General features: G+C 37.3%; 1 protein-coding gene and 1 long non-coding RNA gene across 12 annotated transcripts in view; one reads left to right on the forward strand and one right to left on the reverse strand.

The window, feature by feature from the left end:
* UMAD1 (UBAP1-MVB12-associated (UMA) domain containing 1) overlaps positions 1 to 15,445 on the forward strand; it is a 345,403-nt gene that overhangs the window by 173,372 nt on the left and 156,586 nt on the right. For 7 of the 11 annotated variants that reach the window (XM_081531710.1, XM_081531701.1, XM_081531705.1 and 4 more), the window contains exon 3: positions 2,459 to 2,532. In XM_081531710.1, coding sequence (XP_081387836.1) covers positions 2,459 to 2,532 — 74 coding nt within the window. Of the gene's footprint in view, positions 1 to 2,431; positions 2,533 to 15,445 lie in introns of all 11 variants that reach the window. The other 4 variants (XM_081531707.1, XM_081531708.1, XM_081531711.1 and 1 more) reach the window with 1 other exon arrangement.
* Positions 2,408 to 15,445, reverse strand: part of LOC145522723 (uncharacterized) — a 174,070-nt gene continuing 161,032 nt past the window's right edge. Inside the window, exon 2 of the long non-coding RNA XR_014066140.1 lies at positions 2,408 to 2,745. This is a non-coding gene — a long non-coding RNA (uncharacterized LOC145522723). The remainder of the gene's footprint in view (positions 2,746 to 15,445) is intronic.

A 15,445-nucleotide genomic window follows, 5' to 3' on the forward strand; every position in this document is an offset into this window, starting at 1 on the left:
AGTTTCACAAATGTTTTAGAGGAAAAAGACTAATTGTATGCTCAAATAAAGCTTTTATTACATACTAGTTAGTATTGTCATGGGCTTCCCAGGTGGCTTAGTGGTAGAGAATCTGCCTGTCAATGAAGGAGATGTGGGTTTGATCCCTCAGTCAGGGGAATTCCCTGGAGGAGGAAATGGAAACCCACTCTAGTATTCACGAACAGAGGAGCCTGGCGGGCTATCGTCCACGGTATTGCAGAGCTGGACCCGACTGCGTGACTAAGCACACACGCACAGTATTATCACAGTTTTATAGACTAGAAACTATAAATAGAAGTTCACTAATTTACTCAGCTAGTATTTATGAAACGCCTACCATATGCTGGGTTCTGACAGTATGAATGCCGTACTTAGCTGAGAACACTGCTTGTAGACTGGAATATGCATGAGTGCTTGGATTTTAAACATTTAGTGATTTACTTTATGTCAATAAACCACCAACTTAATTCTTGCTTAATAGTTTTAGATTTTAACAGAATTTTATTTAATTCTTTAAAATTTTCCCAGGGCCCTTTCTTGATTATAGGCATTGGTAAACTTTTGTGTTTCACTATGGAAAAGTTAAGCCCAGCCCAGACTTCCATACTTTGTTACCTCCAATGAAGACTGTGACCTTCCCTATGTTAACAAATTCCTAACCTTTAGTGTCAGCCAGGCCATCATGAGTGGATTTTGTAGTCTTCCCTCTTGTGGACTTCCTGGGCTGGCCTAACTTTATGAGAAGAGCAGATTACTAGATTAAGTTCTCATTATGCTTTTAACAAGTAGACTAATTGTTTCTTTACCTACCATGTGTTAATCACAGATGATTAGTGTTAGTCAATGAATTAACATAGACTATTAATACATTAAATTATGCTTGTACTGATCTAACTATATTTCTGTCTGTCCCGTGTCCTTAGAGGCAGCCTAGTCACCAGCTTGGTTTAGTAATATAACCCACCCAGGCACCACCTTTAGGAATTGGGCTAATGACTGAATGCTAATTTATGAATTTGTTCATTGTTCTTTCCTGTTGTAAAAATGGTTTGACATATGGTTAATTATTACATACAAACATACATACTTTGAGGCAGATATACAGAGACACAAATAAATACTTATAAAGAGTAAAACTTCTTAAAAGACACATTTAGAGGACAGTTATTCATGTTAGAAAGATGTCTAATGTTTGAAAGTAATTTGCTTTTCCTCTTTTAGTCATAAGCTTTCCTAGTTTATTTGAAATAGGACTTGATTTACAAAATATAAATTCACTTGATTTTTCCAGAGTAAACCTGTATAAAGCAGGATACATTTCTGGTTTAGATTGTATGTCTCTGTATTTATGATTTTTGTGACCTCTATAAAATTACTATTCTTAAATATTAACTTGTTTATTCCACAGTGTGAGCATACAATAACAGAAGATATTTCATTTTTTTGGTACATCAAACAAAATTTTATTTAAATCTCATTTTCTGGGTTATTTGAAAAATTTTCATTCTGTATTTAATTATAATAAAAATGTCCCATATTCTTCTATTAAAATTAGTCCTTCAGTGAAAATCCTATGTACCTGTTTACCTATAAATTCTTTATTTTAAATTTCCTTTTAATTGGAGGATAATTGCTTTACAATATTGTGTTGGTTTCTGCTGTACAAGATGAATCAGCCATAAGTATACATACACCCCCTCCCTCTCAAGCTTCCCTCCCACCCCATCCCCACCCCACCCCTCTAGGTCATCACAGATCATCAGGTTGAGCTGCCTGTACTGCAGCTTCCCACTAGCTACCTGTTTTACACGTGGTGTTGTATATATTTCAGTACTACTCTCTCAGTTCATCCCACCATCTCCTTCTCCCGCTGTGTCCACAAGTCCGTTCTCTATGTCTGTGTCTCTATTCCTGTCCTGCAAATAGGTTCATCAGTACCATTTTTCTAGATTCCATATATATGTGTTAATATACAGTATTTGTTTTTCTCTTTCTGACTGACTTCACTCTCTATAAACAGGCCTTTTTATGGATGAGTAATATCCCATTGTGTGTATGTACCACAGCTTCTTTATCCATTCATCTGTTGATGGACAGCTAGGTTGCTTCCATGTCCTGGCTATTGTAAATAGTGCTGCAGTGAACATTGGGGTACACGTGTCTTTTTGAGTTGTGGTTTTCTCAGGGTATATGCCCAGCAGTGACGTTGCTGGGTCATGTGGTAGTTTTATTCCTAGTATTTTTTTAAGGAACCTCCATACTCTTCTCCACAGTAGCTGCACCAATTTACATTCCCACCATAGTGCAAGAGGGTTCCCTTTTCTCCACACCCTCTCCAGCGTTTATTGTTTAGGAACAGAAGATATTTCAGATAAGCAGTAGACAGTTTGGCCTCAATGGCATGATAAAGTTTTGTTTCTTTTTCTTTGTCTAATAGGAGATACAGCACATGAACAAAGAGTGGCAGCAAGAGGCAAAACTTCAGATGTAGAAGACAACCAGCCTTTGGAGGTAAGTGAAGCTCAGTGAGTCCTTTTGGGGTAAATCCAAACAAGTCACTGTGATAATATAGTCCTCTGAGGATAAATAGTAACTTCCATTCTGGCCATGCAGACAGGTGCCTAGGCCCCAGGAGAACAGGTGAGCTGCCAGATATCAAGGTATGGTGGGCAGGAGTGACTTCCCAAGTACTAAGCTTTTCCTAGTGCCGGTAGTGGAAGCTTCCTGTTGGAAACAGAGGAACAGAACACTGACGTTAAAACATTTGAATTATTTTTGTTGAGTGATTATTTTCTAATACATTTGAATAAATAGGTAATATATGAACCTATAGAGAAAGGTTTGAAAATAACTTCTTCAAAACTGTCTTACATTAGCATTTCTACCACTATAGTACACTCCTTGACATTGTTCAGTAAAAAGACTAGAGTTTTTATTCTTTTTCCACATGAGAAAATTATTTGCTCCTTGTGAGTACTTGAGAGTGTAGTTCATTTCCTTTCATAGTCTGTGTGGAAACATGCTGACCTTATTGAATCACTGAAAATCATTTTTAAGACTGGGAGAATGGTAACTATTGGAGTGGAAGAAATATCCATGGATTTTGAAACTTTCTGCATGGTGACACACCTCTACTTTCTGTAGAAAGTGAGGGTATTGTATACAACTGGAGTGAGGTCAGGGCACCTGGCCTGTTTGATTCACCACTGTATCCACAAAGCCTAGCACAGAAAAGGAAGTCAAAAGTATTTGTTAAATGAATGAATACAATCTTGAGTTATAAGTAGAGAGTAATGTTCATCTTAAGAAGAGAGGTTTTGGGGTTTAGATTTTCCACAGTGAGTAAATATTTTATAATCAAGAGAGAAACTTAAAAGCAGTTACTTGGGAAGTAAAATTGATGTAGAAAAAGAAAAGAGCTATATTTCCAATAAAACTGTGCATTTGTTTTTTTCTATTAATGCATGCAACTGGTATTCATTAAGCATGACTGTGTTCAATGCACTGTGCAAGGGGCTGAGTATATAGTGGTGAAAAAAAAGATACAAGGACAAAGAAAAATCTGTAGTATATGTGTTGAAGCATCTTGATCTCTTTTATTTACTCAGATATTTAGTGAATACTGAACATAAGTAACATCTTTTTTGTTTTTTTAATTGGGGGTTAATCGAGTTAGTTTCTGTTGTACAGTGAAGTGAATCAGTTATATGTATATATATCCTCTCCCTTTCAGATCTCCCTTCCACCTTAGGTAGTTGCATCTTTGATAGGAAATAAAGGTTGATGCATTTGAGCTTTAGGAAAGAACCACCAAAATGGTTTAGAAATTGTCCATGATTACTTCAGTTTTACTGCTTAGGCATTTATGTGATTCAGTGGAAATGTCTGCTGAACTCAATTTTTTTTTAAAGTCGATTTATTAATAGGAAGAATTCCAAGATTAATTTTGAAAGAAAGAAGCTTTTGAGAATAGATCCTCTGAGATTTGAAACTAGCTCATTGTTGGAGCTACTTCACTTACAAGTTTCTAAACAGTTCAGCCTTTACTTGAGCAAAGAAGAACTATTGATCTCTGGCCCTATCACCCCGAGGCTTCTCTCTGCTCAAGTTTTCACCATCAGTGTTAAACAGCATCACCCTCTGAAGAGTGGTTTAGAATCACACCCCTCAGGTACCCCTGGCTCCTTTGCTTCCCTCACACTCTACATGCATTTCCACCAGTTAAGTCCTGTCTCGTCCCCTTCCCCGTACATCCAGACTCTAACCACTTCTCAATGTGGGCACTGCTAGAATCCTAAGCCACCAATTTCACCTGGACTTTCTGCCTCCATTCTTCCCCCTTAAGTCTGTTCTCTTCACAGCAGACAGAAATTGAATCAGATCACATCACTCCTTGACTTCAAGCCCACTGACTACCCACTGAGTGAACTCAGTCACTCAGTTGTATCCAACTCTTGGCTACCCCATGGAGTGTAGCCCACAGGTACCTCTGTTCATGGGATTCTCCAGGCAAGAATACTGGAGTGGGTTGCCCTTTCCTACTCCAGAGGATTTTCCCAACCCAGGGATCAAACCCACATCTCTTGCGTCTCCTGAATTGGCAGGTGGATTCTTTACCACTGGCGCCACCTGGGAAGCCCTAGGAGTTATCATAAATCTGTTAATTTAGATTATTTTTGACGTTCAATACATTAGCAGGATGAAGTATTATGATTTCAGTTGGATTTTTGAAAGATATACATCTGATTAAAATGTAACTATTGTACCTAGCAAGAAAGATTCTCATTATTTTCCTTTTTAATGGGTATATAACAAATGTTGAAATATTATTTATAATGAAAACATATTTGATCAGTTCCTATAGGTTCCCTAGAGCTTAAAAGTAACACTCTTGGTTACCAAAATATACTGTTGTTTTTCTAAGAACCCTTTGGAGAAGGTAGATTTTGGTATCCCCAAATGAATTTTATGGTGAATTCAAATAAGCATGTAGATTGACTACTATTATCAAGGAATTTGGTTGGACATGGGGCAAAGAGGATATAAAGGTATGTAAGACTTCATGATTCTTACTTAAATTCTCAATTATTCATGAACGTCAGACAACTCCGCAAGTCATTATAATATAAGGTGGAATAAACACATTTCTTAACCTCCATAACTACAAAGATAACTGAGATTTCAATGGAGGAAGAAATATCATTAGTGAGAATCAAGAAAGGCTTCATGTATTAAGTGAGCATTGAACAATGAAAAAAATTTTTTTTACAATTTATGCAATTTTATATATTAATATAAATTCCTGTGAAATGAAATTCCTCATTAACATGTTAGACATACAGAAGCAAATCATGGTATGAAACTACTTTCCACACATAGATCTCAATGACAGACAATAAAGTATTAAAAAAAAAAAACGAATGGAACTTGGCCTATGCTATACTGTAGTTTTAATGGCAGTTACAATATTTTGTTAAGTAGTCTGTGTTATTTTCCCTTACGCTTTATAGCCCAAGTATACTTGAAAAACTGTGTTGCCTCTCCAAGTACAGCTTTCCCACAGACATCATGGAAATTCTAGATGAAATATATTTGAAAAAAGGAGATCTGGTTTGGGCATCAAATAAGCTACATTTTACAAAGTTGGAGTAGGACTTATTTTAATGCACAGAAGATTCTATGAAAAGCAGCATGTTTATTTGTATTAAATAATTAGTGGGATTTTTTACTTCATGAAACTGAAAATATTGTAGCATTCATTCCAGGAAATCATACTTTCTCAAGTATGTTTGTCTCTACTATACTCCCCCTCTGTAAATATTTTAGATTTCTCTTAATTATGACTTTATTTACTACTGTTTGTACTTTAGCTTTCCCTGAATAAGTATAGTTACCTAAAATAGGATAACTTAAGGAGACAATGAACTATCTAGTTATCAAATGTGGTTTCTGCCAGGTTGTGCTTTAGTCTGTGTCTTAATTCCCGTTAGTAACTCTTTACAGAATTCACATGTTTTTGGTGTGTAGCATATAAGCTCCTGTAAACCCGTATTTGAGCTTATTAAAATCAAGTCATTAGATTGTAGTACTTGAGGAAAAAGTGATAATTTGGAACTAATTATCCAGTTGGAAGTTTATCTGCCTCCTTCTGTTCCTTCTTTTTTTTGTAGTTGCCTCTCTGTGTAAATTTTGGTAGTGAGTTGTAATGACATTACAACAACTTACTGTTTTTGCTACTGTAGGAGCCTGGTTATTTACAAGCTCAGGGGGATAAACCCACAGATTAATGGGGGAACTGGTTTTGAATTTTTGTCATGATTCATCTCTGCAAGGAATTAACAATATAAGTAAGTAATTAGTCATTCTTTTCTAATCTTCAGTTGTGGAAAGTGTTTTATATTGTGAAAACTAGAACGATATTAGTTACTGATTGACTACTGATTGTTTTTTGCTGATTGTTTTTTGGTCTGTAGGTATATTCGAGAGCTATGAATATAGAAATATCAGTTTTTTTAATAGAATTGCGTCAGTTTTGGTGACTATTAATTTTAATCCGTTTTAGCAGATACTTTTAGATTGTGTTTGTTGAACTTAAATTTATTTGTACTACAAAAATTATTTTTTAATTTGCCTTTTTTATCCTCTTTATTTTATTGAAGTACATTTGACATACAATATTATATTAGTTTCATGTGTACAACATAGTGCCTCAACATTTGTATGCATTGCAAAATGATCACCTCAATAAGTCTAGGTACCATCTGTCACTATACAAAGTTAATACAGTATTATTGACTGTACTCCACATGCTATACATTACATCCTCATGACTTATAACTGGAAGTCTGTATTTCTATAACTGAAATTTACATTTCGTTTTGGTCTCCAAGACTGAGGAATATGTTTATTTATTTAGTTCACTAACCTAAAGACAACAAAATACAAAAACAAGCCAATAAAAAAGTCCCCACAAAACCACAGTTCCATTTGTGTGTTTGTCTTGAGTGACAACTAATCACATATGCATATGGAGACACATATAAAATAATAACTAACAGATGGTATAGCTCCAAAGTAGGATTTATAAAGATTATTATCAGCTGGTGGTGCTGAGATACTACTGTGGTTACACTGACAGAAGACACAAAAATTGCTTATAATAATAAACTGTGACACTAATATCCCCCCAACTTCTGTTAACCAAAGTAGCTTACCGCATATTTAATATAAATTTTTTAATGAAGGCCTAAAACAATCATACCGCCAGTTTGTACTAGGGAATTTAATAGACAGCAGTTGTAAAAACAGTAAGATTAGTAACAACAACAACAAAACATTTGCTAAGATCGTTAAGTGCATAATAGTAGAATCCCTGGAGAGTGAGGTAAGGATCTGGGGGACTCTTTATTCGTGTCATTTGAAGCACACATCTCAGTCTAGTGCAGTGTGCACAGTTTTTGTATTTTCTTACTTGCATTTTTATAGATTGTTGAGTTACATGGGAAATGCATAGTTCAGTAATTTAGGGAACAAAAATTGATCTTTTGAAAAAGGCATAGAATGAACACGTATTAATGAAATGTTCACTCTTTTTTTTTAATGTTTTTTTATATTTTGCTTTATGTCTTTTGACAAAGCTATAGGCCTTCAGATTCTGTAGGGATGAATTTTCTTGTTCTTTTTTTTTTTAGATAGTCATTAAAATGAATGAAAATATCCTTGAAGTTTGTAAATTCCATATGATGTAGACTTTGGTTACCACTCCTTAAAAAGGAATATAAGATTATCTTATTAAAGACTGAATTCTGTGTAGAAAAAAATTAAGACTGGGTACTACAAAAAAAAGGAAACTTGAGTGATTCTCAGAAATAGCAAATATTCATCCCCTGGTTATCACGATTTCGGTTTTAAGATTTTTTAAGTATAGCATCATACGTGTTAATAAGGTCATAAATTTACATTATGGGGGTTATAATGATGATTATGAAACTATTCTCACAAGATATTCATAATCCAAATACAGGTACAATGGGAATTGCTATTGATGGCAGTTTAAATTGGTACAGCCATTTTTGAAAGCATTTTGGCAATAAGTATCAAGAACCATAGACATTAACATACTTTGACAGTAATTCCGCTTTTAGGATTCTAAGAAAATACTCTTAAATCTACAAGAGGTTGTATGTGCAGAAAGATGGCAGTCCACTTAATGCAATATTTTTTAGTTTTAAATAAGATATAAAGACTCTTGATTTCATAATTTCAGTTAGAAAATTTGAGGTGCAAAATTATATTTAAAACTGTGCAGAAAAAAGATGATGTAATACATAAAACCATTAAGAGTAATTGCCTTGGGAATGTTAGATAAATGGGTTAAAGCACACTCTCCAGTGTTCACATTTTCCTGTTTGTCTGTGAATATATCTTAATTTTAAACGATAGTAAGTTTGATGGCGAGGATTTTGGCTAACAGAAGAACTTTTTTGGATGGCAGCTGAGACTAGGGAGCAGTCTACTGAGGATGATCTTTGGGAGATATGTAGGTACTTTCCTCCCTTGGCTTATTTACGATCTCTTAGTTAGTTGATCACAGAGCATTACATCTGATCACGGTTTGTCAAAACATCTGTCCTCTCACCTAGGGGTCTTTCTAGCAAAGAGAAGAGTGAGTGACTGAAAGGTTATTTTTCACCTATCATTGATAATCACGTGGCCCAAACTTTTCTCACTGATCTGCTTGACTGTCTATTTCATTATATCAGTTATAAAGTCATATTCCCCCCTCTTAGAGATTGTGGGTGACTGGTCTGAACACGTATTTATCTACAGACCTTGTTTTTTCCTTTGTATCTGTGAGTCTGAGACTCTTAGTTTGAAGATATTAATTTCTCTTTTATAACAGTTTCTGGGAATATAATTTTAGCCAGGATAAGTGAGAGGATCTTTGTGTTTTGTTTTCCTTATATAGAACTATTTCAAATTTCTGATTTACTGGGAAATGAAGCACAGTTGGATTACTGCAGTGCTTATGTCATTTAAATGGTAAATTTAATTCTTTGATGTGTTTATCCTCCCGTGCAAGATACCTTTTGGGAAAAAGATTTTGTAGCGCGCATCTCTCCAATCTTTGTTTTCACTTGAATTAGTGGGCCATATAATACAGTAGAAAGTACATTTTTTACTGGATTCCTCTGCTCACCAAGTGTTTGATCTTGGACAAGTTGCTAAGCTTCTCTTCAACTTCAATTCTTAGTCAATGAAGTCGAGGGATTAGATGCAGTGTCTGAGATCTTTTCCTCCCCAGAAGTCCTGGCTCTTTACCTCTTTGGAAAGTGAACTGGAATTTTGCCACCAAATGCCAACCTTTATACTGCTTCTTTGATTGGAGGGTGGAGGAAGGGGGATGGGGGGAAACCTGCTGCATAATGAAGATTTTAGGTATTGATTAATTAGGCTTTTGTGCTGGCTAGGAAAGAATTGTCCAAAAGTCCTTGCAGGTAAATTGTCAGACTGCTAAAACCATTTCCAAGATCCTTGCTCTTGCTTGCAGAGTGTGTTTGGGAAAATGATAAATTTGGCCACTGGTAAAGAACAATTAAAATACCTCATGATTATGTCTTTAAAACTATAAACTTTGTACTTTTATATTTGACAGATTAGTTGGGTTGTTGATTGCTCAAAGCACTGGCAAGATGAGTTAGCTCGAGGCATGCTTCTTGGACTTCGTAAAGATCTTTTCCATCACTTCAGACGTGTTTGTTTTTGTTACCACTACGTCTCAGTCTTAGTTTCAGTTTTGCTGGAAAAAATTAAAATGGAGAGGTCATAATTCTGGTACTGTCTGGCTTCTCTTGGGGTTAACAAGCACACTGAAACATTATGTTCATTCATCCTAGCCAGAAAAGGCCAAACTATGTGAGGTGTATGAGAGGTGCCCCCACTTCCATCCAAAATGCACATATGGTGTGGGTAAGCCGGCAATGGGAGTTTTACGCGGTGTCTCAGCTCACGTACACAGTCTGTTGCTCAGCACCAGTTACTCCTTGCCAGAAACCTGCTAACCTGCTGCTTTTGTAGCTCCACTTGATGAAGCTAAGGTAAGCTTAAAGTGACCACAATGATATTTATTCAACTTGAGCAGTCTTAGTTTGTTAAACGTTATGTAACTGTAACCGCCTGCCTCCTCTGTTGATTCTTCACAATTGATGGCAATTAGAATCAAAGAACCGGAACCTGTAATTGCATTGCACAGAGCTACATCAGATCCAATATATATCTTTATTGAGTATGTTTAGAAGAGGACCTGAAATGTGGAAATGCTGGCTTTTTGCTGAGAAAACCAGATTTGCTATCTCCAGTTGAGGAATTATTTTCAAAACCAGAGAGGCTATTCTGTGTATCTGTCGGTAGTCATTTGGTTGTCATTTTTCCAGTTTTCACTTTTGTAGTTTTAAAAACCACAGAATCAGCAGGGTGGGAGGTCCATGTTGGGAGAACAACTGTTCCCTATTTCCCAAAGCCATCTTTTTTTCTAACCCCCTGTTTTTTTAATTAGTAGCAAATGGTCCTTATTTTTTCCTCCTTTGGCTCAGGTTACAGTTGTACCTTGTCACTCTATAGGGAGTTCAAATTAAAGCACAACCCTATTTGTGTTGTCTTCACACACAACTAGAGATTCTTTTTCAGAAGGATAAATTTCATCTGACTCTTTATGCAGTGGAAAAACTGGCCTGCAGGTATGTACTTGGCCTAATTGGCATTTTCTGAATATTCCGCTTTGTACCTTACTGAGGATTCTTGTGAATATGCTTATGAGAGTGCACCACCATGAATACTTAGGGGAAAAAAATCACACCTTAGCTAAGCTCAGTTAAGTTTACATAGATTTTACATTTTTTTCCAGACCTAACTTCCAGACCATTTCTTACTGTATGTCAGGTTTTTTGAAAAATGAACTCCTGTGTTCATCCTATCTTGTTAAATAATTGGTATCAATTTCTGCCTGTTCAAGGACTGTTTAATATCCACTTTTGGAATGTCATATTCTTAGGTATATACCTTTCACACATTACGTTTTAAATTAGTTAAGAAATCATTATGGGTTTGAATTCCTAAATTTTCTCTAATACTAGTTATGTAATAGAAAGTGTGTGGACTAGAGCCTCCTAATGTAAAAGCAAAAAGCCATAATTTTTTTTAGGGAAATGCAACCCAAATTTTCTCTGCCTTTTTGTCCTTGGAGAAGCAGAAAAGATTGGCATATAAGTACTATACCTAAGAGCCCAGTGCCAGCGGACTGAGTACAATTTACATAATAATAAAATGCCCCTGAAAACTTTCTCAGAACTTCTGAACCGAAAAGAATCAGTAAACTGTTGCATAATCCTACTTCTTAAGTTGGTTTCGGTTGGAGAATAATTTGAAGAACACGCTGTCTCTTTGTTCACGTAGATATTCTGGGATTTATTACTAGATCAAGCTGGCCCATTGGAGAGCTGTATATTCCTATCTCATTGCCTCAGTCCAGCACAGATTGCCTTCCCTGAGCTGTTTTTCAGCTTGATTGAATAACTCTGTGAGAAACTGTTGTGTGGAATACACTGTGACATTTATTATGGAGGAATTACTGAGACATTGTCTGCTCTGTTCTGTAGTTGCCCCTGTGTGAAGTCCCACTTAGGTCTTCTGATTTCTTACTGCTTTTATGTTAACAGAAAATATTTTGTTTCTCCTGAGGTGGTAATACTCTTTCTCATGGCCACTGTGAATTTGGTACCTAGTCATTTTTTTTCCATTGTGCTTTGGCAGGAGGAAGCTCAGACCTAAATTTGCAGCTCAATTTTAGTAATTATTTAGAACCGTATAGAATATACGGTTTCTTTATCTGCTTTCTTTATTTTCTTCTTATCTCATGCTCCTATATTTTTCCTGGTAATGATTTTTACATTTATTGTGAATCTTCTATTGGCTGCTTCAAATTCATTGTAAAGAGGAAAGAGTTAACATAACATATGCATTTATCTGTATATTTATATATTTTATAAACAAATTTGTATTTAAATTGTGCCTTTTAATAGGTTATAAGTTACAAGATATATATATGTGTGTGTGTATATATATGTGTGTGTGTGTGTGTATATATATATATAAGATATATGTGACCCCATGGACTGTAGCCTGCCAGCCTCCTCTGTCCATGCAATTCTCCAGGCGAGAATACTGGAGAGGGTTGCCATTCCCTTCTCCAGGGGATCTTCCAGACCTAGGGATTGAACCTGGGTCTCCCATATTGCAGGCAGATTCTTTACCATCTGAAGCCACCAGGGAAGCGCAAGATACATACACAGTTCCCAATTGTAATTCTCTCACTCTTCTTTTAAAAAATTACATGTGACGAAAGCATGAGCTTTTTTAACTGTGAGAATGTGTGTGACACTGGGCACCTTACTTTCTCTCTGCCATGCCTCAGGCTCATATGCTGATTTCCAGTTTAACATGATTTCTTTAGGTCCCTGTTGACTAGAGGTCCCAGGTAAAAGGAGCCGCCTTTCCAGTCTGTCCAGCTGCAGTCAGGCCTGTGCCTTAGGCGCATGCTACCCTCAGCCTTGCACATCTACCACTCGAAGGTCTCCTACTTCACACACTGTTGTTTCATGCTCTAGATATGCTTTAGATGGTTTCCCTGTTGAATTTGAGGTATCAGTAGGAGGACCTAGAGAGACACTGTCTTGGGAGTCATGGTTCACAGAAGCCCTACAGTATCATCAGTAGCTGCCAGGGTGTGAACTTCATCCTCAGACAGACATGGAGCTCCAATCTTGGCTCTCTATGTATCACTATGGTACCTCTGATAAAGTACTTAGGCTTTCAGAACTTTAAGTGCCTTTTCTGTAACATGACGATACTATTTACTTTGCAGTGTGTCTATATACACAGTATCTGACATACCAGATACTCAATAAGAGTTTCTTTTTAAATTGGAAGGAAATCATGGTTGATGATTCCCACTCATACCCAAGTGGGATTGAAGGGATTGAATCAGTTAGGAATTGGGCTCAGAAAAGAGTCACAGAGACATGGAAGGTAGTAGCTTAAATTTAGGACTTTATTTTTCCCATGAGATGAGAAGACTGGTGGAAGGTGGTGGGAGCATTGTTTCAAGAGCTCAAGTATGGCCAGGCTGATGTTTTATGAGTCTTGGTCTTTTCCTCATAGTTGGAACATAGCTATTGCAACTCCAGCCATTATACTGCACTTCCAGGAAGTTGGAAAAAGGAAGATAGCTGAGGGAGAATAAAAATACCTATGTCCAGAAACTTTCCAAATAGTCTCTAACAGAGTTTTACTGGCTCTGTTGTGTCACACACTAGGCTATCCCTGGTGGCAGGGGACCCTGGGAGATGTTTTTTGTTTAGTACTTTAGTACCCTCAGAAAAATCAGGGTCCAGTAATAAGGAAAAAAGGGAAGATGAATATTGGATAGGCTGCAAGCAGTCTTTGATACAGATACCATCCTGCTTCGATTCTAGAAGCTTCATTTTTCCAACAACAGACGTGGAGAAGTAGAGGGAAGCACACATTGGTGATAACAGGATCTGTTTGGAGGCAGAAAGACTTTGAGTAGTCAAAGGGAGGTGGAAAAATAAGAAGGATGTACTTATTATTTTTTGGATCTATAGTAAGTTAGGCATGGGACTGGTAGGAAATTTACATGTATCACCTTATTAATTTTAACCAGTGAGATAGGCTGTACTATCTAGATTTTATAGATCAAGCAACCAAGGCTCAAGAACATCAATTTTCCAAAGTCATATCACCAGTAACAGTAATGGAGCTGGAATTCAGACTTGCACCCGAGTGACCACAAAACCTTTGCTTTGCACTGTATTGCTTTCCTGCATAACTCGGGAGAAACCTGTTATTGCACATTGCTCTTATTTTCCCTAGTGCCTTATACTCCTGGGGCCCATAATAACTATATTTTGACCTAATCATTTGTGAACAGAATTAAAATGAGCACCATAAAGAGGATCTCTGCTGTGGCTGCTGAAGGTTGTCCAGACCAGGAGCGGAGGAACAGGCGGTGGTACTTCCCTCTCAGAGGGCCTAGCAGCCATCTCTGGATTTCTGCCTCTGGAGTCAGGAGCATGTTCTTCAGGACAGAGAATGAGGCAGAGCAGCAGTGACCAATATCCAGAGGTCAGAGTCCAAAATTAAAAGTTGGCAGAAGGCTTGGCTAGAAGACGGGTATCTTCTCAAGTCAGATGCCAGGGCATCATCTTTGCTTTCTTCCCTCTTATCCATGCTCAACCCAGCTGATCACCAAGTCACTATGTTTTTGCCTCACTTACCTGTCCTGTCCTCTCTCTCCCCACTCCACCTGCAGTGGTTCTGTGAGCGGTCCACACACGTGGACTGTTGCAGAGAGTTTCTGAAAGAGCCTTCTGCGCCCTAGTCTTACTTTCATTCAGCCCATTTGTCACAGATTTGAGCATGTACTTGCCTTATTTGATCGCACCTGGAGCTCTTAGCTTCTTGCAGGATAAAATCCAGTAACTTTTGTCTGGTGTGTGCGTCTCTTCATGATCTGGCCCTGCCACGTGTATAAACCTCCAGGTCTGTCCTGTGTCACTATACAGAGTTTCTGACCATGCTGTGAACATCTTCCTTTCTCCTGGAGTTTATATGTGCAATTCTCTTTTTTTTCCTGGAGTGCTTTCTTTACTTTTTTAAAAATCATTTCAACTTTTTATTTTGGAGTATAGCTGATTAACAATGTTGTGATAGTTTCGGGTGGGCAGCAGAGGGACTCTGGAATGCTTTCTTTATCCCTTACCCCTTTTGAACACTTTGAGTGTTTCCATTCACCCTTCAAACTCCTGCTCAAATATTTGGCCTCTTGGGTGCCATCTTTGTCTCCCTTGTTGTTGCTGCTCTTCAGTCACCAACTCGTGTCTGATTCTTCACAACCCCTTAGACTTCAGCATGCTAAGCCTCCCTGTCCCTCACCATCTCCCAGAGTTTGCCCAAGTTCATGTCCATTGCATTGGTGATGCCATCCACCATCTCATCCTCTGTCACCCTCCTCTTCTTAGGCAACACAAAGACCTCTCTTCTGCTCCCTCAGCACCTTTCCATGCCTGTGTTCTGGCTCCCTGTATCATGACCAGAAGCATCATGACTTGGGGGGATCCTGGCTGATTCAGCATTGTGTTTTCTGTGCCTAGCATCGTGCATGGCATGTGTCAGGCACTCAATAAATGTATAATGTTAGTTGCCTGCAGGAATGAGTGCTTAGATTAGACCAAAGGCATAATAACTTGTTCATCTTATTACTTAAGGACTGGAACAGCCTAACTTTGGACAAATTCCTTAGTTTTTTAATGCTGGATTAATGGGAGTATATGTGTAAAAGTATTCCATC

The sequence above is a fragment of the Giraffa tippelskirchi genome, chromosome 10, assembly GCF_054371585.1.
Source record: "Giraffa tippelskirchi isolate mGirTip1 chromosome 10, T2T-mGirTip1v1.2.pri, whole genome shotgun sequence".
Classification (NCBI taxonomy): domain Eukaryota; kingdom Metazoa; phylum Chordata; class Mammalia; order Artiodactyla; family Giraffidae; genus Giraffa; species Giraffa tippelskirchi.